The 26,721-nt window shown below is 46.8% G+C and overlaps 1 protein-coding gene across 1 annotated transcript in view; it reads right to left on the reverse strand.

Moving 5' to 3' along the window:
- LOC310782230 (general transcription factor IIF subunit 1-like) overlaps positions 1–24,990 on the reverse strand; it is a gene marked incomplete at both ends in the record, with an annotated part of 32,026 nt that extends 7,036 nt beyond the window's left edge. Inside the window, 7 exons of the mRNA XM_083642913.1 lie at positions 1,588–1,747; positions 2,976–3,175; positions 3,767–3,937; positions 4,763–4,944; positions 23,418–23,490; positions 24,631–24,677; positions 24,979–24,990. Coding sequence (XP_083499039.1) covers positions 1,588–1,747; positions 2,976–3,175; positions 3,767–3,937; positions 4,763–4,944; positions 23,418–23,490; positions 24,631–24,677; positions 24,979–24,990 — 845 coding nt within the window. The remainder of the gene's footprint in view (positions 1–1,587; positions 1,748–2,975; positions 3,176–3,766; positions 3,938–4,762; positions 4,945–23,417; positions 23,491–24,630; positions 24,678–24,978) is intronic.
- Positions 24,991–26,721: the final 1,731 nt, after the last annotated feature.

The raw sequence follows: 26,721 nt of genomic DNA on the forward strand, positions 1-26,721 counted from the left end.
CTTAGCCTGTAAATTTCATGTACATTTAATGTAAACTCTTATTTAACTCCGACTGTAAATTCATGTAAATTGTGGGAACTCTGATTCAAGTCAGTAGTCAAAAGCAGGTTTTAAACGCAATATGCGTTGTTTTATTAACTCAAAAAGAAAGTTCATCCCTTCTCGGGGACATCAGGGAACTATAACTCATTCGGCCAGGGTTAGCCTGCGGCTCCGTAGGGGTGTTCTCCCCACCACGTAGCCCGGCCTCACTTCCTCATTTTTAATTGCTCCAATATCGTGCCTGGGAACGAGAGGAGAGAGTCTGGGTCAGGTAACAGCAATATAATCACATGCGAATGTTTAGGGAGAGGATCGGGAAATGTACTTACCGCCCGACAGCAAGGAGCTTCCTTCTGGAGGAAAACCAGCCACACAGTGAGGTTCAGAGCGGTGTCTGGTTTTCTATGGCCCTTAATTGGGGGATCCGCTCCAGCCGTGCGCTCTGCTCCTAAGCGCGCCCGGCTGTCAGCGGTCCCACTGATTCAACATGAAATTGGGGAAGTACCTGTTGTTGATGACGCGGCCTAGACACCGTTTCTGTCGGGATTCCCCGGCTCTGACGTCACTGTGGTGGCTGGTTGTCCTCCTGCTCTCACCTGTCAAGCAGTAGGTTACCGAGACTCCACAAAATCCACTGCCTATTTAACGTCTATTTAACTCAGTCTGTAAATCTCATGTAAATTCAACGCAAATTCATATTTATCATCCAGAGAACACTTCACCACTCATGTACATATTGTATATATTTACTCGATTTGATCGCACTTGCAACTTTGTGATTGTCTTTAGTTATCTTCCTACTTCTTATCTCTGTATATTGATGTGACCGCTACGCTGCAAACAGACACTAAGACAAATTCCTCATATGTAACTTGCATACTGTGGCAATAAAAGTGATTCTGATTCATGTCAGCTGTCAGCCTGTCAATGCGATTTGTTGCCACACTAATAAACCAGCGGTTTGTTCCAAGCCAGTGTGATCCTTGACTCACACGGCAGCCAATCAGCGTTGAGCAGCAAGCGACTTTTGCCAGCGTAATTTCGCTCGAGTTGGGATAGTTAATCTGGGGCGACGAGCGAATTTTCGCCCTATCGCTCTGTCTCTGTCGCCCAGCGATTTTTCTCCCGGGCGAATATACGCTCAATCACTCTTTGTATGTAAACTCGATGCCAGCGAAAAACTTTAATAGGTCGGTGTGAACGCACCTTAAGACCTTCCTATCCATTTTCTGACCCATTTTTCTCTAGCCCCACCCCTTTCCCTCACCACGCCCCTCAAGGCACAATGACCTTGAACTTTGACCACCAAAATCTAATCAGTTCATCCTTGAGTCCAAGTGGATGTTTCAGCCAAATTTGAACAAATTCCCTCAAGGTGTTCCTGAGATATTGTGTTAACGAGCATGGGACGTACAACCTGAAAACATAATGCTTACAGGCAGCCACATCTATCACCTGCGGAGGCATAACAAATATTTTATACATGTGTGACGTGTCCATAAGGTGTGTATGAGTGTGTGTGTATAAGAATGCATTGAATCTGACCTGCTTTCGTCGGACATGTAGTCCACCCCTATGCCCTCGTAGTCGCCGTCATCAGTGTCATCCAGGGCCTCATCGTGAGGCTCATCGTCACTGCCCTTTCTCTTCTTCTTCTTCTTTCCTTTCCCCTCCTCTTTCTTTGCCTTCGCCTTGCTCTCTCCATCTGGTCCAGGGGATGGATGGAAGGAAGCAGGGGAGGAAGGAAGACATATAAGCAGGAGGGGAGCCCAGGCAGTGTCAAGAGAGAAGAGCATGGGGAGGAATAATGGTGAGAGAGGGAGGGAGGGAAGAAGCAAACGTCCATCCTTCGGATGAGACGTTAAACCGAGGTCCTGACTCTCTGTGGTCATTAAAGATCCCATCGGCACTCTTTATAAGAGTAGGGGTGTCACCCCGGTGCCCTGACTAAATTCCCACACAGGCCTTCCTTCAATCATGGCCACCTAATCATCCCTCGTTACTTAACTGCCACATTCAGTCCTCAACTCTCCACCATGATAGCTGATGTGTGGTCAGCGTTCTGCCGCAAACTGGCTGCCGTGCATCACCCAGGTGGGTGCTACACATCGGTTGTGGATGAGTTGAGTTCCCTCCCCTGATATGTGAAGCGCTTTGAGTGTCTTGAAAGGTGCTATATAAACCCAATCAATTATTATTAATTATTATTACAAACAGAACAGAATGAGGAGACATTTAAAATGCTTTACTACAATTACATTTGAAGTGGCTGGTTTTTACTTCTCTTTCACAACCTCTCTCTCTCTGTCTCAGGATCCTTTGCTTTCCTCAGTCACAGCCCACCTCTCTCTCCTCCTTAAGGGGCGTTCACACCGAGATATTTATTTTTCGCTCTGTCGCTCAAGTCAACCCTTTGGAATCGCTCTGTCGCTCTGTTTAAATCGCTCATCAACAGGCACACGAAATGACGGACATGTGGGGGATATAACGTTACGCAATGTCATGCTGTTTGTCCACTACGAGCCACCGTCATTGTTTACAAGCTAAGCCTATCAGCGTGCTCCTAATGCGAGCTGCATACCGGTAGTACAGACTTCACTTCATGTCAGCTGTCAGCCTGTCAATGTGGTTTGTTGCCACACAATAAACCAGCGGTTTGTTCCAAGCCAGTGTGATCCTTGACTCGCTCTCACACGGCAGCCAATCAGCATTGAACAGCGAGCGACTGATGCCAGCGTATTTTCGCTCGAGTTGGAATATTTCATCTTGAGCGACGAGCGTATTTTCTCCCTGTCGCTCTGTCTCTGCCGCTCGGACGCCCAGCGATTATTCTCCCAGGCGAATATACGCTCAATCGCTCGTTTGCATTGACTTTGTATGTAAACTCGACTCCAGCAACAAACTTTAATAGGTCGGTGTGAACGCAGCTTTACCCTCTCCCACGCTGCTGTCGCTGCTGTCGCTGCTGTCGCTGCTGTCGCTGTCGTCGCTGCCCCTCTCCAGGTTGTGGATGCGCAGGTCGCCCTTCTTCTTTTTCTTCTTCCCCGCCTTCTCGGTCTCGTCCTCGTCCTCGTCGCCGGGCCGCAGACGCCTCTGCGCCATGATGCTGAAGTGGTTCACTACCTTGTTCCTCCTGTAGGGGGCGGGGGGCAGGCATCATAAATGCAATGTCCAAAATCCACTTTCTGACGCACCTGCTGGTAAACATATAAACAGTACCTGCCAAAAGCCATATTCATCTACTTTTTTCTTTCTTTCATTTTTTTACCGATGTTAGGCTAGTTGACCATCCAGACAGCAGAGAAACAGGAGGAACAGTTTAGTTTAGATACAGGCAGCTAATCAAAAGCCTGTTTGATACAGAGCCACTCATGGTCAGGCACAGTGATCCAAACCTTTTGAAGAAAGGCAAAGACTGGACAGAAGCAAGGCTTTCAAATATTAGTGGGACACTTACTGATTTATCAGCCAAAGACACATTTGACTGGTATTTGGTGCTTGGCACGTGGTCATTTCCGACTCTGTGTATGTGTGCATGTGAACTACATTTTAAGTTCAAATTGTCTGCTCCACTTATGCATCCAAATACAACTCTCTCTCACACACAAATTCTTTCCAAAACACAAATGAGCTACTTTGCGTGCCACTCCTTCCCCACTGCGCACGTCTTCAATCTCTTTCCCGACCCCCCTCCCTGCATCACAGACACCCAATCCTTCCTCACCTGCCCCACTCCTCCTCAGCTTCCTTGATCTTGAGCTTGCGGTGCTTGGGCAGCAGTGTGAAGTTGTACCAGCCGTGCACGGGGAAAGCCTCGAAGGCCCCATCGGGACACTGTTTGAAGATGTAGTAGGATGCGTTCTCTGTAACACCGCCCTTCTTTGGACCTTTGAAGCTGTAAAAACCGCACACAAACAGACAAGAGGGAGAGAGTGGCTATATTGCACACAAAACGATGCATATCAGGTTCCTAAGCTTTCACATGGGAACATTTTGACCCAGGACATATTGCTGTTTATTAGATTAGGGCTGGGCAATATATATCTATATTGTGATACGGGACAAGCTATAGTAGTCTTACATTATTGGTTATGGTAATATTGTGATATGGCATTACAGTAAAATCTTCTGAACTTACCAGACTATTCTATTATTATATCCACATTACTGTATTGATCAAAAATCTCATTGTGTAAATATTTTGCAAAAGCATGAATAGTCATCCCTAAAATATGGTTGCAATATCGATATCGCAGTATGTGATCAAACATATCGTGATATTTAATTTGGTCCATATCGCCCAGCCCTAAAATGGTGTGAAAGTCAATTTTTCGCTACCTAGCGGCTATAGTTGCTTTGCAACTGTTTTTTTCCCATCTTTCCTGCATAGATCCCAGGTTTTTGGCTGAAACTGAGCCACAGCAAGGGATGCATGTGAACTCCACAGTACTAACACATTCTGGGGGTTTACTGTTTAAGATCTAAACGAGTTTAAAAAGGAATTTCCACATCTACTGCATGGAAAGTTGGATTAGTGAGTCATTCCCAATGCATTCAAATATGAGTGCATTGACCCTAATTTGTGAAAGTAAGTGTGTTTAGATTATGACGACAACATGCAAGCCTATTGAGAAAGAAAGAAAGAGAAAGTCAGTGAGTTCGAGTCCGTTTGAGATGGGAAGAGTGAGAGACAGAGTTAAAGAATCGTGTTTGTCCCCACCTCTTGCCAGCTCGGCCGTTGACGTCGAGGATCCAGGGCTGGTCCTCCACTTTGAACTCACTCGTCAACTTCTTCCGCCGCCTTTCCCCCCGCTGCTTCTTGCCATACTGACTGCCGGCCGCGCCTTCATACTTGTCCTCCCCGTACATCCGCAGGGCGCTCATGTCTCTTTCCATATGAGCCTGGGGGGAGGGAAGGAGGTCATTCAGTCAACTATTATCTGTATGTTAAAATATACTCGGCTTGAGCTGTGACATCTTGACCAGGGCCTCGACTCGAGTCGTCTCCCAAAAGCACCTTCCATACCGACAGGATCACAGGCTTTAAAACAGTGGCGTAGCCAGACTTGACACATTGGGTGTGCAACAGAAAGAGAGGGTGTGCCAGGGGGCGGACCATTTGGTGGCGGCCGCAAGGCCGCCGCCCAAAAAAATTTGGGCCTTTTTAAACCAGATTTAGAGGGAAAATGGCGACATCTAGTGGACAAAAAAAATCACTACATAGTCCCTTTTAACACCTTGGGTGCCATGGATGCCGTACGGCGTCTTTTTATTAATCTCGCTTGGGTGCCAAAGACGCCGTATGGCGTCTTTTTTTCGAAATTGCTTTTATTCAATTTTTAGATCGTTTAGGACCTTGGGCAAGTATTCAACATGAATCCCTACAAGAATCGGATGCGTAAATCGGCGCAATCTTGACGCGATGCAGTGCTGCCCCCCCCCTTCCTGCGTCAGGGCGCTGCCTTTCTCTTCTTGAGAGCGCGACAATCGGCCATTCCTTCCTTGTCTTCCCTTCCTCTCGGTCCGTTTATTTCCTCTTGAGCATATCCATAGCATAGCGAGTATTTAGCGAGTATTTAGCATAGTCATTAGCGATAGATTATATTTAGATCAGTTTGTGAGATTGTGTGGTGAGTAGATTTGAGTGTTTGGCGTGTTTGGTGAGTGGTTTGTGTGTCTGAGACACACAAACCACACACAGTGTGTGTGTGTGTGTGTGTGTGGGAGGGAGATCGCGTGTGTTAGTTAGCGTTAGCAGTAGATTAGCTCTTAGTTAGTAGTGTGTTTGTGAAAAAAAAAACAAAAAAAAACAAAAAAAATAAGTGTCGGTGTTGGTGTTGGTGTCGGTGTGTCTGTCTGTCTGTCTGTGTGTGTGTGTGTGTGTGTAGTTGTCTCTGTCTGTGTGTCTGTTAGCTAGTTTATAGCCAGGTGTAGGCGTGTAGATTAGCAGTATGCCCAGGCGCAGACGGCCTAGGCCCGGAGCTGGCCAGCTTACGCTGGAGCAGGCCCTCTGCCGTGCCGTGAGGAAGAGAGATCTTCCGGAGACTGACTCCGAGGACCCCTCATCCGATCCTTCATCGGATCCTGCGGAATCCAACACGAGGGATGGTGACTGGCATCCACCACCTCGTCATGCCCACCTGGATTCCAGCGAAGGTGAGATGAATCGATTTTCAAAAAATCATCTGATATTGAAAACACATATCATGTATCTTATTTTTATAAACTCTCACTTTGACTACAGACTCTGACGAGTTTGATGAGGAGGAGGAGGAGGAGGAGACTGATCTGGCGCCTCAGAGAGGCTCAGAGGAGGGGGATGTGGCGATGGCGTCTTCTTCAAGAGGTGAGAACCTATACTTTGCAGGAAATTCATGTCACGTATACAGCCAGCTACATCTATAATAATAATAATAATAATTGATTGGATTTATATAGCGCCTTTCTAGACACACAAAGCGCTTCACATATCAGGGGAGGGAGGGGGAGGGAACTCAACTCATCCACCATGTATTTGTCAGGACAAAAGGAAACCATGAGAACAATCTAAACATGTGACTTACAGTACAGTATCTATATAGGAACAGGCATCACTGGCCAGCAAGTAAACAAACCATTGGAGGTAATAATGTAAAAAAAAACAAAAAAAAACGCACACACTTATTCATCAATTTATTTTTGTCAACACAAAGCTTGGTAAGAATAACAATCCTGAATTAGCCTACTAATACCATGTAAAATATAAAATTTCAGAGTTGCAGCACAGCTCTGAGGAGGGGACTGACGATGAAGAGGCAGGTGCTCCCGCCAGCTTTCGTCGTGCCCGCTTGCAGTCCAGTGACGAAGGTGAGATATAAGCCATTTTAGAATTACAATTATTCATCTGATATTGAAAACATAAACTTTTTTCCCTCAAGAATGTATCATATTTTATAAACTCACTTTGACTACAGGGGAGGAGGAGGAGGAGGAGGAGGTGGTGGAGGAGGAGGAGGAGGAGGTGGTGACGACTGAGCGCGTGCGGGCATCTGCAGTTGGGAAGAGAGGGTCTTCAAGAGGTGAGAATCTATAGATACTTTACAGGAAATTCATGTCACGTATGCAGCCAGCTCATCTATAATAATAATAATAATAATATCAATTATTATTATTATTATTATTATTATTATTGTCAACACAAGGCTTCTAATTATTGGAAAAAAGACAGCTTTTTTACATATCACAATTGTCTGAAGAAAAACCTTTTATTTCATTTTTCAGCGGGCAAGCCTCGTCAGGAGGACTCTCCACGCTGGCATACGATGCCAGACTGGAGCCCGACAGTCTTCCCCTTCACAGCAATGCCAGGTCCCAGGAATGCGGCTGCATCACTACAGTCAGACAAGCCGGCAGATTTCCTGGAGCTGTTCCTCTGTGATGAGCTGCTGCAGATCATTGTTCAGCAGACCAACATCTATGCTAAACAGTGCATCGCCGTGCTGGATCAGCTGCACATGCCCTACACCCGGGTAAACGCCTGGCAACCGCTGTCTGTGGGAGAGCTGAAGCGATTCCTGGGGCTCCTCTTCCTCACTGGCCTTATCAAGAAGCCCAAGATTGCGGACTACTGGTCTCTTGATGTGGCGATGGAGACCCCATACTTCAGGAAGACAATGTCCCGCAACAGGTTCCAGCTGATATGGCGCTTTCTCCATTTCTGTGACAATGAGAGGGTCGATGCCACCGACCGGCTCCACAAAGTGCGGCTCATCCTTGACTTGCTCCTCTCCAAGTTCAAGGAAATGTACCAGCCCTCACAAAACATTAGTGTGGATGAAGGGATGCTGTTGTGGAGGGGGAGGCTACGTTTCCGTGTGTACAATCCGGCAAAACCGATAAAGTACGGAATAAAGAGCTATATTCTGTGTGATTCAGAAAACGGGTATTGCTATGCAATGAAACCCTACTGTGGAATTCACAGCACCCTACTGGACACCGTGCAGTTCCTCATTGCCGGCCTTGAGGGTTATGGCTACCGTCTCTGGATGGATAATTTCTACAACAGCGGGACCGTGAGCCGACGTCTCCTCAGCCTCCAGATGCACTCAGCTGGGACACTCCGGGTGAAGAGGGGCGAACCTGCGTCCATCCGGCAGGTGACCATGTCGGATCTGCGAGTAGGTGAACGACTCGCTCGTCATGACGATGGGGTGATGTTCCTGGCATGGCGGGACAAGCGCATCGTCAGGATGATCTCCACCTTCCACCAGGATGTCATGAAGACTGTGGCGGTGAAAGAGAAAGGGCAAAGTGAACGGGTCCTGCAGAGCAAGCCAGCATGTGTTGTCGAGTACAACCAGTACATGAGTGGGGTTGATCGACTTGACCAGAAGATCTCCTACTATCCATTTGTGAGGAAGACGTCCAAATGGAGCTCCAAGTTCGTGGTCTACCTCATGCAGATTGCAATGAGCAATGCATTTACTCTGTACAGGAAATGCAACCCCACGTCCAGCTGCAAAGTCCTCAAAGACTTCACCCTGTCTGTGGTGAAATCGTGGACGGAGGCGACATCTGCTTGCCCCCCCCCTCCTCCTCCGGCAGACGAGCCACCTCCTCTTCCTCCAGGAAAGACGCCAAGACACACACGCCAACGGTCAGCTTCAGTGAGGCAGAATGTAGACTTTGCGGGTCATGTGCCACAGCCGGTGAAAGTCCCGCCCACCAAGAGCAAGGCAAATCGGAAATGTGCGCACTGCGCAGCGAAGGGACACCGAAAGGAGACCAGATTTGTCTGCCCGCAATGTGACCATGTGCCTCTCTGCCTCTACCCCTGCTTTTTTGAGTATCACTCACAGTGATTGTTGTATCTTTATACAACAATCACTGTGAGTGATACTCAAAAAGAGACTAGATAACAGTACTATTATTATTCTATAGTTATTTATAGATTATTATTATATATATTATTATATATTTGTAGAAAAGGGCCCATAATGGCCCACCGTCAAGCCTGTTCTTGGGGCAGTCGATGCCCACCAGCCGGCGCGCCACGACGTGATGATGATGACATCATCAACAATGACACCGATGATGTCATAGCATAGAGCTCACCTGTGAGGTCATCGGCAATGTCAGACGTAACATCGATGATGTCATAGCTCCCTAGAACGTTGTGACATCACCAATGACGTGATGTCATACACCGAAACGCGAGCATATAAGCCACAACTGGGATATTAACTTTAAGACGACTCACTTCTAGGCTTGACTAACCTCATCCAAGAGATTCCAGCTTGATTCCAGAGATTCCCTCAACCCTAATAATGTCAACCTTCACCGCGACCAAACCCGGACCCGAACTGAATCCTGGCCATCTTCCAACCGGCCAGGCCCTGGTGCCTGATTGCCTTACACCCAATCATCCCAGTGGTATTTCAACCGAGTCCCAGGACCGACAATTCGGTCCCTACCTCCATCTCCGTGATTCTGATCGGTCACAGCCCGTGAGCCCTCATCCACGATCCAGCACACTTCACGAGGCAAGCCCAAACGCTTCGCCTCCAGCAAGCCAACAAGCTTCGCTACAATTTGGTCCTTCGAGCCGGATCAGAGGACTTGCGACGCTCAGAGATGGAGCAGGAGTCAGGTGAGCTCGCTCTGGTAACGGCACCCCACCGACCAGAGGAGCAACCCTTCCCCCACCAGATCGAATCTGGATACAGCCAAGTATCCAGCGTTCGGAGTAGTACTAAAGGGCGAGACCCCCTACACTCTGACCAGAAGATCCACCAGGGGCAGGAACTCATCCGCAGCCACCACCGACTCCCCGCTCAGGCAGCCCAGACAAGGGCCGAGTTCGAACATAAGATCGCGCGCAAAAGGGAGACCAACCGGGACATCACTGAATACTTCAAGGAGATGATCGTGGCGACTGAGAACCTTCGCCGCCAACACGCGGAGGAGGAGGAAACCCACGAGCAGTACGACCGGCTGACAAAGCTCGCCAGAGAGTCCCAGCGGGCCCATAAACGGGCCCAAGAAGAGGCTCAACGGGTCCAAGCAGGGGCACTTTGTCAACGGGTCAAAGCAGAGGTCCAAGCAAAGGCCCAACAGGCCGAAGAGGAAGGCCGGCAGATCCAGGCACGGGCCCTCCAAGCTAAAGAGCGGTTCACCCGCCGCCTGGAGAGAAGCCGACACCTGCGGGAAGCTGAGCTGGCCCACCTCGAGGCCCGGGTTCGTGCCTGGCTGCAAGTCGAGCAGGAGCACGTAGCGGCCCGGCCTCGCGCCCGTCCACTCGCCGGGGACCCGGCAGCTCCACCTGTGCCTCTCGCCCCCCAAGACCAGAGACAGGCGTGCGTACCGGCCTCAGGGCTAGCAACCCGGAGGGCGCCACCCACTTCACCTGTGCCTCTCACCCCACCCCAGGGTCAGGTCAGCACGGCGGCTCCAGAGCCAGCGCCCCAGGCTAGGGAACCCCCGGTTCCACTGCCCAGACAAAGGCAATGGCCATTACAGATGCCACCAACACCCGCACCCAGGACACGTCCGCCGACAAAGGTTGCCGACCCTGAGCATGCGATAGAGTGCAATGGGGCGGCCAAGCCCGCCACCGAGACACACCAGACTCAGGGAGGCACGGCGAACGTTGAGACCAACAGCACAGGGCACAGTCAGCCGGACGGCATCACCCCCCCCAGGGAGGCCAACAAGTCAGAGCAAGTGGAGCAAGTGGACATGCCTTGGCGGACGGCGAGGCAGGAGCCCCAGATGCTTCACGGGGCGGCCGTCTCCCTCATCGTCTCGCCGGCAAGTCGCCCAGAGCAGACCTATCGCACCAAGAGAGCCCTTGCGGAACCGAACCCTGGTCTAGGCGAGCAGCCCTGCCCCATCACCGCCCTGCAGCAGGAATCCCGCCCGAGGAGTTTGCCCCTCCATCAGTTCGGGAGGATCCATCTTGTCCTGCTCGTGCACCACCGATGGAGATGGGAGCCAGGCTGGGATGGTCCAGTTCTACCTGAGACGCTGCTGCAGGCCAGGGAAGAGTGGGAGGACGACCCACCGCAATCACAGGTAGCTGTTGTGGTCGACACTGCGTGGGGAAGGCCTCTTCCCGCACTCACCACCAGCAGGCGGGGTTGCGGATCCCCCTTCCCTCTTCTCAACCCAGACAGCTGGCCAAAGACACCCCGACTCCACACGACTGCGGATAAGAGCGAGGAGTTGAAGCCGAGTTACGGTGGCCTCAGGTCGGCTCCCCCCAAGCCGGAGGAGTGTACGACCTTCGGTGCCCTCAGTGAGGATGCCACACCGGCGCTCCACGGGGCGGCCAACGAGACACTAGGGGCAGAGGCCTCCCTCCAACGAGGGCAGACAAACTGCTCCCGCACCGACCCTACGCCACTGAGTCTCATCGACTGGAAACGCAAGCCACCAGAACCAGAGGCTCCTCACTACCGCAGTAGCTGGGTAGGATGGGTAGGATGGATAGACCCCTGGCTCCTGAGCGGCTCCCGCGCCGACCTCACGCCGCTGAGTTTCGTCAACTGGAAGCTCCAGCCCCCAGAGGCCATTACAGCTCGCTACTGCAGTAGGATCCCACACACATCCTGGCCAACGAGGACAGTCACCAAATCTTGGCTCTTGTGATGTACGGGACTGGACAACGGCGTGCGGCCGGTGGCCAGGCGGACCACAGCCCCCCTCACTCCCAGAATAATCAACCAAGCCCTGCCTATACCAGGTGGGACTAGAGGGCCATTCCGGCCATTTCTGGAAGAATACAGATTCCCCACAGGAATCTGGGAGCGGCTGTAGAAAAGGGCCCATAATGGCCCACCGTCAAGCCTGTTCTTGGGGCAGTCGATGCCCACCAGCCGGCGCGCCACGACGTGATGATGATGACATCATCAACAATGACACCGATGATGTCATAGCATAGAGCTCACCTGTGAGGTCATCGGCAATGTCAGACGTAACATCGATGATGTCATAGCTCCCTAGAACGTTGTGACATCACCAATGACGTGATGTCATACACCGAAACGCGAGCATATAAGCCACAACTGGGATATTAACTTTAAGACGACTCACTTCTAGGCTTGACTAACCTCATCCAAGAGATTCCAGCTTGATTCCAGAGATTCCCTCAACCCTAATAATGTCAACCTTCACCGCGACCAAACCCGGACCCGAACTGAATCCTGGCCATCTTCCAACCGGCCAGGCCCTGGTGCCTGATTGCCTTACACCCAATCATCCCAGTGGTATTTCAACCGAGTCCCAGGACCGACAATTCGGTCCCTACCTCCATCTCCGTGATTCTGATCGGTCACAGCCCGTGAGCCCTCATCCACGATCCAGCACACTTCACGAGGCAAGCCCAAACGCTTCGCCTCCAGCAAGCCAACAAGCTTCGCTACAATATTATTATATATATTATTATTATATATTATATATTATTATATATAGATAGTTATTTATAGATTATTCTATCCTATTCTATAGTACTACAGTACTATAGACTCGCCCCCACATCTCAAAGCAGCAGTTATAAAAGATCTGTATGTTTTGTGCTAACTCCACACAGGTCATCTGAATATGGCTGTCCGGACAGGGGGACGCCCAGAGAGGCCACGGCCCATTGTTTATAGTACAAGACAATAATATTTTCTATAACAGTGATGCTGATGTCATAACTGTCCTCAATGTCATAGGCTCGGATGATGTCATCGGTACAAGTGTCCAGTGATGTCAGCAGTGATGATGTCATCGCTCGTGACCTTTTTTTGCCTCCAATATACAGCATGTGTTCATTTCCAACTCCTGTGAACATATCTCCCTTCCTCACTACCTTCATTAACTCCTCTCTGTCCTCTGGTCTTGTCCCCCCTGCTCTAAAGACTGCAAGAGTCAAGCCTCTGCTTAAGAAACCCTCCCTTGACCCTACTGCTATTCACAACTACAGACCTGTCTCTCTTCTCTCATTCCTTTCCAAAACCCTCGAACGAGCAGCGTCCGAACAACTTTCTCTCTATCTCTCCCAAAATGACCTCCTGGACCCTCTGCAGTCCGGTTTCAAGGCTTCTCACTCCACTGAGACAGCTCTTCTTGCTGTCACAGAGGCCCTTCACACTGCTAAGGCCTCATCCCTCTCTTCTGTTCTTGTCCTCCTTGACCTGTCTGCTGCCTTCGATACAGTCAACCACCAAATCCTTCTTTCCACTCTGTCTGACCTCGGCATTTCAGGCTCTGCACTCTCCTGGTTTGCTTCTTACCTCTCTAACCGCTCATACCAGGTCTCATGGAGAGGGTCCCTCTCCAGATCCTGTCCTCTTACCACCGGTGTCCCCCAGGGCTCAGTCCTGGGCCCCTTACTTTTCCTTCTCTATATCAGATCTCTTGCCTATGTGATCTCTTCTCATGGCTTTTCTTATCACTGCTATGCTGATGACACCCAGCTTTTCCTTTCTTTCCCCCCCTCTGACACTCAAATCGAGGCTCGCATCTCTGCATGCCTCAAAGACATTGGCGACTGGATGTCTGCCCACCACCTCAAGCTCAACCTTGGTAAGACCGAGCTACTCTTCCTCCCAGGAAAAGACTGCCCTCTTGCAGATCTCTCCATCTCCATTGACAACACCACTGTACTCCCCTCCCAAACAGCCAAGAACCTCGGGGTGATCCTTGACAACCAGCTGTCTTGCTCTGCCAACATAGCTGCTACAGCGCGCTCCTGTAGGTTCTCTCTCTACAACATCCGCAAAATCCGTCCCTTTCTCACAAGAGAAGCGACTCAACTACTGGTCCAGTCTCTTGTCTCCTCCCGCCTGGACTACTGCAACGTGCTTCTGGCCGGCCTACCTGCCACCGACATCCGACCGCTCCAGCTCATTCAGAACGCTGCAGCCCGTCTGATATTCAACCAACCCAAATTCTCTCACGTCACTCCCCTCTTCCAGGAGCTCCACTGGCTTCCCATCTCGGCCCGCATCAAATTCAAGACACTGGTACTGGCCTACAGGGCAGTTCACCAGACAGCTCCCCGGTACCTGCAATCCATGGTCAGGTTCCAAACCTCTCACCGCTCCCTTCGCTCCTCCACCAGTGCAGGTCGCCTCGCCCCTCCTTCGCTACGGGGGCTCAAAAGTCGCTCATCCCGATCTCGACTCTTCTCGTCCCTGGCACCTCAATGGTGGAACGAGCTTCCACCTTCGGTCAGGACTGCTGAATCACTGCCGATCTTTCGGAAAAGACTAAAGACACACCTTTTCAGGCTCCATCTGGGCCCTTCTTGATCTAACCTCGTCTCTCTCTTTCCTTATATAAAAAAAAAAAAACCCTAACCAACCTTGTACCACTAACCTAAACTTGTACCACTGTTCCTTCAGAAGCTGTAGTTGTCATAGACTGTGCTCCATAGTTGATTGTTCTATTGCAGACAGAAAAATGTGTTATTGTAAGTCGCTTTGGATAAAAGCGTCTGCCAAATGACGTAATGTAATGTAATGTAATGTAATGTGAAGGTTCTTTTCAAGAAAATAAAACAATGCAGAAAATTTTGTGTTTGAATATTTTTATAATGTTACACAAAAAATGAAAGCTTAGAATGTGTAGTTTCATCCAGAAAAAAAAAAGAGTTGATATCTTCTTTCTTTGTGGAAATATGGACTTCAATATCCAGCATGACGCTGTGAAAGTGAGCATTTTGATGTTGGACCAAGCTGCATACTAATATTTGTAGAAAAAAAAAAAAAACATTCTTTTGACATACTTTTCCCGCAGGTAAACTAGACATTCTAAGCTTTCATTTCAGCTATATCATTTTGTTCAACTCAAAGCAGAATTCATTCTGTCGCCTTTCTAACATAAAGATGTGATTATCTCAGAAACTAAGTTCAGCATGCTGTGTTCGGTCTAAAACACTCTTTTTCAGAGGGGTGTATTTCCAAAATGGAACGGTTTATAAACACATTTTTTTTTTTAAATGAAACAGAAGGGTTCAAAGTTTCATAAAGGCTATTGGTTGTCCATATAAGAGGAACACAAAAAATGATATGGCTATATTAAAATGCATTGCGGCCTATGTGGCACAGTACAGCAACCTTTTGCCCAAGGGGCGTGGCACTCAAAGTGTTAAGATAGGACCATGACATCAATGTTTGCTCCTTTTCGCACTCATTATTAGCAGATAGAAGCAGTCAATTAAGTTGTATTTTTTGGCAACATGTAAAACTACTTTGGTATCTCAAAAAAGTCTGCTGCTGCAATGCAGGGAGGGTCTCATTTCTCTTCTACAAAAACAAACAGTGAGAATACAGTATATATCTTTGGAGGCTCTCTCTCTCTCCATTTATTTTAAAGACCGGTGCAAACAGCACACACAACATCAACATTATCTGCAGTTCAAAACATTTCACAGTATAAAATAAAGTGCTAGAATAAGAATAGATGCATTTCTTCAGGGTTTCTTTAACACAAAAACATTTCCCACAGACCAACCATTTAAATGGTTTATCTCCTGTATGGACTATCATGTGTTTCTTCAAGTTTTGTTTATAACAAAAATGTTCACCACAGGCTGAGCATTTCAATAGTTTCCCTCCTGTGTGGACTATGTGTTCTTTCAAGGTTCTTTCACAACCAAAACAGAGTGCACAATTAAATGGCTTAACTCCTGTGTGGACTCTCATGTGTCTTCTCAAGTCTAGTTTATGACCAAAACTGTTATCACAGACTGAGCATGTAAATGGCTTCTCTCCTGTGTGGACAATGTACTGTAAACCTCTTCAGGGTTTGTTTATGACCAAAACATTTCCCAGTATAAAAGAAAGTACTAGAAGAATTATAGATGACAAAAAGGCCCCAGTCTCTACAACACAGTCTGATATGTGCACATCCACAAAAAGATATCGATGCCTGAAAACATAGCACAACACAGTATATTACAAAGTGCGTTTTAGTTCCTCATTGAAACAGTGCATTCACTTAACAAGGCCCTGGTTTCTACAACACACATGCATCTGCACACAAATCCATACTGTCAGGTTTCAAAACATAACAGTGTAGGCTATAGAAAAATGTATGTTTTAGTCAGTACAGTTACTTACTTTAAGTACACTTAACAAGGTCAGTATCTACAACACAGACTCATCTGCACCTCCAAATATATAACAATAATGGCTTGCTTAAAACACAACCATATAAAAAAGTGATTTACTCAGTCAGTGTACATTGCATTACTTTGATTATTTGCATTATAATCAGTGCAATCGCTATTTGCATATGCTTATCAATAGAGGATAACCCAAAATTATTTAGGCTAACCTTGGGATACAGCGGCCTACCTGTACAAGTTCACATTTACAGGCCAAGACGACGTGGCTTTTTTTTGAATAATTCAATTATCTCATTAGACTCCAAAGTTTGAGTGAGATCACTTTCAAAAGCCAGCAATGACAGGCTATTTAATCTTCCTGTGAGCATGGATGCTCTGCTGCTGGTTTTGATCCTGGTGACTGTTGAGAACAGGCGCTCCACTGAACAGCTTGTAACGGGCAATGTAATCAAAACACGAAGTAAACTGTTCATTTTGGGGAATACATCTTTATCACATGAGTCTAAGACTTCAATTAGGGACCGGTAATTGTGTCCCGCTTTCACCTTTCGTTTGATCAGTTGCCCAAATACTGTTAGTTCAGGCCCGTCCATTGAAAGTCCATAATGCTTGATTGGAGCCTGTAGTATTTCCATCTGGCAAAATGAATCTGACTCCGGGAGCAGGGCGGCAGCAGCCTTCATTATTCCATAGGAGTCACTCTGGAAACGGTTGTTAAGTTCCATAAGCTGTCTGTCAAGAATTGAAATCCACAACGACTGCAAATCCACGTCACTCCTAATGGGTGCAGACCTGCCCACTGTCGAGGTCACATGCGCATCAGCAAACCTGGAAGGTAATTTCCTATTACGTGTGCCCGCAACGTCCCAGTTCTTCACATCATTTTTCTTCATGATGTCATCTGTAAGCCTGATGATTTTCTCAAATTCCCCATCTGAGTTATTCCTCAAGTTATCAAAAGTTTCTTTGAGGTTCTCAATCATGTGGATGCAGTCAGTCACCAAAGCAGATGGGGACTGAAGGCCTTTTGTTACAAAATCACTGGCACTGAACAGCTTGGAAAAAGCCACAAGGAGAAAGATGAATTTCTTGGTCTGTATTTGTTGCAAGAGAGAGTCAGCGTCTATTTTGGTCTGACCAGAGCCTTCTGCAAACACACTCAGTGTTTCTAATATGGCGTCATATAAGGTCAAAACCTGACTGACAGACTCAGATTTTGAACTCCATCTAATATCTGTGGAACGCACAAGCTCAACACAGGGTCTGTTGGGATGAAGCTCTTTTTGGATAACTAGAAATTTAGCGTGTCTGTTGGCACCAGTCATAAAATGGTGCAGTGAATTTACAACTTCAAAAAAGGTTGCTACAGTAGGAGACACTTTTGATGCTGTTGAAAGTACAAGATTCAGTCGGTGGGAGTGACAATGTACATACACTGCATGGGGGAAGTTTTTTTTTAGCAGCACTTGCACTCCAGCTTTTCCACCTGACATGACTGATGCCCCATCAAAACTGAACCCCACACACAACTTAGGGTCCAGTTGCAGTGGTTCCAGTATCTCCACAATTTTGGCAGCGATGCCAGATGATGTCATATCCTCTGTCGCAAGAAATCCGACAGCTCTCTCTCTCAGATTGCCATTATGAATATACCTCACACAGACAGCAATCAGTTCCTTCTTTGAGAGGTCTTTGTATTCATCAGCTAAAATTGCATAGTAGGTGTCAGTCTGTGCATGCAATTCCGCTTTGATTTTTCGGAGGAGGACAGATGCTGCAGTTTCCATTAGATCGTTTTGAATGTCAGGACTCAGCATCTTTGCATTTCCTGGAAGCTCATCAAAGCGCTTTTTAATCTCTGGGTCATATGCACAGATCAGTTCAAACAGCTCAAGAAAGTTTCCTCTGTTCATGCTTTCTGTGTCTTCTCTGTGACCACGCAGTGCAATTCCTTGCTTCACACAGAAAAGCACCAGGTCAATCACCACTTTCACATGTGCCCTGTTTCTCTCAATAAGGTCAGAGAATCGCTCCTGTGGGTCTTTTGTTACTTGGTGTATGATGTCGCATCCAGTACTTTTAATCTCCAGGAAAGCCTTGTGCCTGGCCACAGCAGATATATGGGCTTTACTAGCTTCGTGTTTAACACAACTTTCGTTAATATGCCCCCAGTTTTTCAGTCCTGCTTTGTTAAATCTTCCCTCCTTCACATACACATCAGTGCTGAAATGGCGGCAAGGCTGGCAAAGTACAGCATCAACTTTAATGCTGTACTCTAGCCAACTGTATTTGTTGTACCATTTAGCTGAAAAACACCTCCGTTTTCCAAAGAGTGTTGTAGTCGGGAAAGAACGCAAATTTGGTTGGCATGCAGGTTCGTCTACTGCAGAGAGATCTGTAGCGTCCAAAGCGTTAGTGTCCTCTGGCTCTGCACAAACCTCCGGTGTGTTGGCTGCGTTCCCCGCTGTTAGCGTCATTGTTTCGGCTACATCATCTTCTTCCTCGTCTGTTTCTCCTCCACTGTACACCACCAATACAGGTGCGGGAACGGGTGCACCACTATCCGCACTTGTTGAGGGGGAGGGTGACGACGAGTCATCTTCTTCCTCGTCGTCAATGCGACGTTTCTTGCCTTTGCCGAAAAAGCTTAAAAGCGAGCTTTGTTTCATGTCTTATTTGGCGCTGCTGCTGCTGCTGCTGTGCGTGCATTTGTTTACTTTACGTGGACGACAGCTTAACTAGTTTCCCATGATGCTCCGGGGCACATAGGTCAGCGGACAGTTGGACACAGTGCATGACAGCGTTGACATGTGTTTTGCAGACAAACAAAAAACTTTTTTTACCCCATTTTTTTTGGGTGTGCCAGCGGCCTGTCTGGGTGGCATTGGCACACCCTGGCATACCCGTGGCTACGCGCCTGCTTTAAAATACACTTGACTAAGTGCTGCGTTGAGAAACGCACGTAGGTAATGAACAAGCCTTCATAGGATTACACTTAAAGCACTCTTTACCTCACAATCATTACTGGTAAACGAGGCCCTGAACGTTTAACAAGGAAAGTGCTATACTTAAACTGCCCACAAGAGGGACTAATAAACTATCGATCACCGTGGGGAACATTCATGGTCATGGCAGGAAAATTCCTGCACTGTGGAAAATGAATGGATCTATCCACCTTATTTTTGAATGCCCCACTGTAAAAAATAATTGTGCGTACAAGTTCCGGTTTAACGTGACTCATTGTTGCAGCTTGCCATTTCCTAATGTATTCTACTTGATTTGAAAAGATGGCCACCTACACTCAGTCTCTTGTACCCTGGCTGAATTGAACATAACTTGGTCAATAAGTATGTAACATACAAAATAAAACAACCCGTAATACCGTATCTTAATTTTATGTAGAATGCAGAGGACATGTAACTGTTTAGTTAAACTTGCATTCCAGGAATATTGTGCTCTTAAGATGACGTTAGTGGCTCGAGTCCGTTTCGTCCTGAAACCCACATAGGTTGCGCCAGGCATAACCTAGGTGTGGTTTGGCGCAACCTATGTGCGATTCGAAATAACGCATCCGAGATAGAAAACGTTATGAATATAGCCACGTTATAAACAACAAACTAACGCTGGTGATCCGTATGGAAACAGTGTTACTCGAAATGGTTAATATTAGCCACAGCAGGCGATTACCCATGAATGCACTGCGCTCTTAAAGGGATATTTATCGACGAGATTTCTGCCAAGCTGGACCTGATTAGTGATTTGCTCCGTTCGCCCAGACGGGTGTCAAGCTGTCAGCAACAAGGCTGGGAGGATCACACCGGAAGAAGCACCCACATGCAGATCAGGCAAAAATGGCCGCCAAAAATAAGGTGGATAGAAACAGCTCGGTGTGGACTATTTAATTTGAAAATATATGAGGCATCTTGCCAACATTATGATGCAGTGTAGCAATATAAGTGTCAGTATGTGTCCTAATGTGTCATAAGAAGCAAGTGTTTGCAATGGACATGTTCATTTCTCAGCAGCACTACTCATCTTATGTTTACAACTAATGGCCTTTTTCATTGCATTTACATTTAGAACCAATTATATCAATATAGTCGCTCTGACATTATTCCCTTTTAATAGTCCATCTTGTATTTCCTACTATATTTCCTGCAATATATTTTACTATACCCCTTTTGTTATCGTTGAATTTATATGGACACACATAACATACATGTACTGTCTCAATGGAGAGGTTAACAGGTCCGGCGTTATCTTTTGTAATTATTAATACTAGTTATTAGGCACAAAATCTGGGAATCCATTGGTTAAAAAATTAATAAAAACAAATATATATTTTTTAACCTCTGGGGGCAAAGTCGTTTCAATACCTGAATAACCGGAACTCAACGCTGAGGCTCTTGGCCGTGCACATTTATGCTCGTTTTACCCCCTGCTATATTTGGTTCTTCCTGTCAACAGCACTGCAAAAGAAACGTGGAGCTAACAGATGAGCCGTTTGTGTTGAGTGTTCTTTCGTGATTGTTGTGACCCAGGGACCACCATGCTGTCTGAAGAAGCAACCTGAGGACCATTGGTGTGAGGAAATGGGTTGAGATTACATGGCAACTACATGGTAAATGGTAAAATGGTAAATGGACTGCATTTATATAGCGGTTTTAACCAAAGCGCTTTACAATGTGCCTACATATCACCATGTGATTCCCGAGCGCGGCGCACGCTGCCGCTCACCGCTCCCCCAGGGGATGGGTCAAATGCGGAGAACAAATTTCACACATTGTGTGACAATCAGTGGGACTTTACCTTTACCTTTACATTCACCCATTCGCACACCGAAGGCGGCAAGCTGCCACGCAGGGTGCTGGCACAGCCATCGGGAGCAATTTGGGGTTCAGTGTCTTGCCCAATGACACATCGACATGTGGACTGGAGGAGCCGGGAGCAATTTGGGGTTCAGTGTCTTGCCCAAGGACACATGTGGACTGGAGGAGCCGGGGATCAAACCACCGACCTTCTGGTTGGTGGACGACGCGCTCTACCTCCTGAGCCACAGCCGCGTACATTATTGAATGCATGGTCAGGGACAGAGACCACCTGCTATGCTTTCACGGACCACCAGGGTGCCGCGGACAACCTGTTGAAGACCCATGCTCTAAAAATTGAATAGGTCCAATAAAAATATTTTCAAAATACCAGAAAGTCAGAAACATCAATGATAAATGACAATGATAATTCAAAAGGCCATATCCTTGCAATAACTAGGACCACCATGGCTGCCACCACGGCCACGCTATTGCTGACTTTCTATATTTTCTGTAGGCATCAAAAGTAAGCCTACTCAAGCTAATACAAACACTCCAACATAGCCCCTCACTCAGTCAGTGGACTAGCTCCATGGTGATTACCTTAATCTTCAGAACACAAAATTAACACATTTACATTCTTAACACGTTCACTGCCAATGACGTGTTTTTACGTCAAACAAAATCCAACCGTTCACTGCCAATGACGTGTTTTTACGTCAAAAAAATCGATTTCTTTTTTTTGACGGTGGGACGTTGATCTAACCCTTTTACGTCTCCTATACCAGAATTGGAGGTATTGAATGTGTATAATCTATTTTACCGACCCACTGAGTGGCGACATGTCTCTCCACAGTAGAAAGAGGCGACCCAAAACTGGAGGGAAAAGCGCGAGGAAGCCGTTCTCATACTGTAAAATTGATGGCGAAAACGCTTTCACTTTCGCGCTGATGCACAGCGGTGGCAACGGTGGGGGGTTCCAAGAATAGATTGGATGCACACTTTGAAACACGCAGCATAAATATGACCAGAATCGCAAAAGCTTCATCAAAGCTCTCAACCAAAACTCCAAGAAACGAGCGAGTCCACCCAGACTTCCTCAAAGAGCGGCTGCGCAGACAGGCACAGCAGCAGCAGCAACTTCGTTGTGACACGCCCGCTGCAGAGCCAGGGAGGCAGGAGGAGAACACACACGGAGGGAGGAGTTGGAAGCAGAGGGGGGTTTCCTGCTGTTATGGAGGAAATTACTGTTCAAAACTATTGTTTAGATGTCTGACGTCTTACTGATGCCAAAAATGAATGGTTAAAGTGACTGTTCTATCGAATTTCACAAAAAGCCGTTTATCTCAGAATAATTTTTCTGACGCTGAAACCATGCTGTATTCAACTGCTAATGCTTACATAACTACTAACTCTACAAACTAACTCTTTTAGACAGAGAAAGCACACATTCTATTAGTTCTTTTGAGATATTGTGTGTTCACAAAATCTTAGCAGAAAAGAATCCTCGGGTCTTGAAAGATGAGCCAGAATCCTCAAAAAAACCCTCTGGCAGAACCTACCTACAGTAAAAAAAAAAACGGCTGGCAGTGAATGTGTTAAATTGAGTATAGAAAAATATACCCAAGTGTAAATAAGCAAAGTGTTCATGAAAGTGGAAAAAAGGCACATCATTATTGATGTTCTGCTGCAGCCTGCCTCAAGCGTTATTTGAAAGAGCCAGAGTTCCCATGGGATATGAGTGACATTCATCTGTCTAAGAGTAACCCACCTGTGACCAGGTGGAACAGTAAGAGTAACCCACCTGTGTCCAGGTGGAACAGTAAGAGTAACCCACCTGTGTCCAGGTGGAACAGTAAGAGTAGACCCACCTGTGTCCAGGTGGAACAGTAAGAGTAGACCCACCTGTGTCCAGGTGGAACAGTAAGAGTAACCCACCTGTGTCCAGGTGGAACAGTAAGAGTAACCCACCTGTGTCCAGGTGGAACAGTAAGAGTAACCCACCTGTGTCCAGGTGGAACAGTAAGCGTAGACCCACCTGTGTCCAGGTGGAACAGTAAGAGTAACCCAGCTGTGTCCAGGTGGAACAGTAAGAGTAACCCACCTGTGACCAGGTGGAACAGTAAGAGTAACCCACCTGTGTCCAGGTGGAACAGTAAGAGTAACCCACCTGTGTCCAGGTGGAACAGTAAGAGTAACCCACCTGTGTCCAGGTGGAACAGTAAGAGTAACCCACCTGTGTCCAGGTGGAACAGTAAGAGTAACCCACCTGTGACCAGGTGGAACAGTAAGAGTAACCCACCTGTGTCCAGGTGGAACAGTAAGAGTAGACCCACCTGTGTCCAGGTGGAACAGTAAGAGTAACCCACCTGTGTCCAGGTTGAACAGTAAGCGTAGACCCACCTGTGTCCAGGTGGAACAGTAAGAGTAGACCCACCTGTGTCCAGGTGGAACAGTAAGGGTAGACCCACCTGTGTCCAGGTGGAACAGTTGACTTTGTCTCCTGAGTTGAAGGCCATGATGCTGTACTTCTTGCTGGTGTTCCTATGGAATAGACAGACAGGCAAACAGACATTACGGTAGTTCATTCATTCATTGTCTTCAGTTGCTTATTCCTATTGAGGGTCACAGTGAACTGGAGCCTATCCCAGCATGCACTGGGCAAAAGGAAGGGAAATACCCTGGACAGGTCACCAGTAGATCACTGGGCTAACACACATTCACACCACTTTCCAGTCTCACATTTGACCTGACTTGCTAGTCATTGGACTGTGGGAATCCAGCACCCATTGGAAGCACACACAAACACGGGAGGAGGCAGGCACAAAGACAGTGCTGAGAGGAAGCAGTGCTATGCTAACCACTGAGCCACTGCACCGAATAGCTGTCTGAATCTGTCATGTTTCATCATAAGTCCCTTTTATACAGGATCATTGCAGCGTTACTACGCCTCACCTCCTGTTTAAATGTCACAAGGACGGAATGGCGTGTCATTTTGTTACACTTTTCACTCCGCCAGCGGAGGTAGTAACAGAGATGAGTCGATGTCTATTTAAGAAGCTCAGTTCATTCATAAAAAATTACAGGAGGACTGACGGGAAACCATCTCGAAGATTGAAGTTCTACTATCAGAAATAATTATAACCAAACCACAATTCCAACCAAAGCATAGTTCAATACAGCAGTGGAATCAAAGGAATGGCAAATAGGGAAAAAAATCACTGTTACCCGAGTCTTCCCTGTTGTGCGTTCCTTTACGGAAAACTACTATAGTATTCCTGTATATAGCCTACTAAATAGCCTATATCCCAACAAATCCATAACTCCCAATAGGAATATTATTACATGTAAGCTACTAGCCTACAGAAGAGGGAAGTAGTAAAATACCTATGTTCACTAACTCACCACCATCGCAGGAATAAGGACTATACAGATTTGACTCTACGGCCCCCCACAGCAACAAAAAGGTCAAAAGCTGACATGGCATGAAATTAAAGCAACATTTTCCATGTACAAACTAACACACAACAGAGCAGAGACATACAGCAGGGAGCGGTCAGACAGCAGGGCGCGGTCAGACAGCAGGGCGCGGTCAGACAGGCGCGGTCAGAGAAAGAATAGCTGCCACACATTGTGTAGTTATTTGCATTGTCGGGGTGGAAGGCAGGCTATGATGTTACTCACTTTGGGACTCGCACAGTGTATTCTGTGGCTGAAGAACTGCTGCCCCCCTGTAAGACAAAGACACATCCAGAGAATCACTTTAGAAGTTTTGCTCTTGGCACTGAATTTCCTCCAATCTGGAACGTCAACTGAAGGATTGTAATACCAAATGGACTACGGCCTCTTTTGAATTGGATTTGAGCACTGTGTGTGGTGTTGGACTTGGGCTAACTGAGTTTAATAGAATAATGCATGTGAAAAGTGCAATATATTTGACATCTAAACTGTAACAGTGCACAAGCCACACAGACAGACATTACAGGCTATGTAGAGGAATAACACAGTTTGAAAACTCCACTCAGAACTTACCAGTGACGTCATGGTTGGCTGTCTGTGTATATTCACTCTATAGCTTCTCGGTTGCTTTCACTGGCTTAGGTACACTGTGGAAAAGAAGAGTAATGATGCTGAATCTGGCTTATTGTGAATTAAAGGACAATAGTAGACGGATGGTTTCACTTAGGGATGTCCGATATTATCGGCCTACCGATATTATCGGCCGATATTAGCATAAAAAATTAATATCGGAAAATATCGGTATCGGTTTTCATGCCGATTTTTTTTTTTTTTTTTTTTTAATACAGGGGGAGTCTCACCAGTGTTGCCAGGTGGGAAATGTTGAGTTATCGTACCTGAGGGTCAAAATTATCGTTTTTGGAGGGAAATTATCGTACGCGAGCAGTGGCCGTCTTCCACCTTCTTCTGTTAATGGCTTTCTGGCCGTGCTTCACCAATCACCACTTATATAGCCTCAGCCAGGAATGATTTATGACATCATTGATGACATCACAATTGATTTATGACATCACTGATGACATCACAATTGCTGGAATGGAATCACTGATGACATCACAATTGCTCGAGTGACATCACTGATGACATCACAATTGCTAAAGTGACATCACTGATGACATCACAATTGCTAAAGTGACATCACTGATGAAGGGGTCCTCTTTTTCACAGCCTAATGTTGGCAGGTGTGTGCGTGTGTGTGTGTCCGTTTTGAACCATCTAGTATAGCCTTATATTGGCATTTAGCCTTTCTGCTGCTATTGCATGATTACATCAGCTCATTTTATTTTAGGGGGGGGGGGTTGGTATACGCAGTGGAAGTGGTCCCTGGGAAATTTGGTTTGGTATTTAGTTTTACTTGGACGGAAAAGTTTGGGAACCCCTGTCCTAGGGGAATGCATGATTGACTGCAAAGACGTTGTGAGAAGACGTGTATTGTGTATAAACAAACATAGGATCCATATTAGTATATTGATTACAACTAAGTGTCACAAAATGATCAAATTATCGTACTTTCTTGGAATTTTGGCATTATCGATCGTACATCGTACAGAAGGCGAAATTATCGTACAAATACGATAATTATCGTACACCTGGCAACGCTGAGTCTCACTGAGAGCAATGCTCTGTTTCAGGAGTGCCCTGTTCACATTCACGCACACAGGAGCGGTTGGGGTTAAGGGCCCTGCTCAAGGGCACCTCAGTGGTGGTAATGAGGGAGGGGCAAGTGCTGCCTTTTCACTTTCCCCACCCAGATTTATCCTGCCGGTCCCGGGGATTGAACCGACGACCTTCTGGTCACAAGCTCGCTTCTCTAACCGTTGGGCCACCACTGCCCCAATAACACTTGCAACTTTAACACAACATGCATATTATATATTAAACTCTTCAGCTACATTAAGCTACATTATGTAACTTGTTACCTGAAATTTTGGTGAAAAAAAAGCCTCCTTATATCGGTATCGGTTGATATCGGTTGATATCGGTATCGGAAATTAAGAGTTGGACACTATCGGATATCGGTAAAAAAGCCAATATCAAACATCCCTAGTTTCACTGGAATGCTGTTGCTAGGGAACAGTTTGAAACCTAGCTTATTTCCTGCCAGCTATTGTATTAGCAAACAAGACAATAGGAAGTAAGCCAGGAGCAATTTAGAACCTTTGTTGTCAAGTTAAAACTGTAGCCTACGTACTTGACGATATAAAGATTCTAAAATATACCCATATTATTATTATTATTTTATTTTTTGCCATGTTT

The sequence above is a fragment of the Poromitra crassiceps genome (assembly GCF_964638095.1).
Source record: "Poromitra crassiceps genome assembly, chromosome: 9".
Taxonomy (NCBI): Eukaryota; Metazoa; Chordata; class Actinopteri; order Beryciformes; family Melamphaidae; genus Poromitra; species Poromitra crassiceps.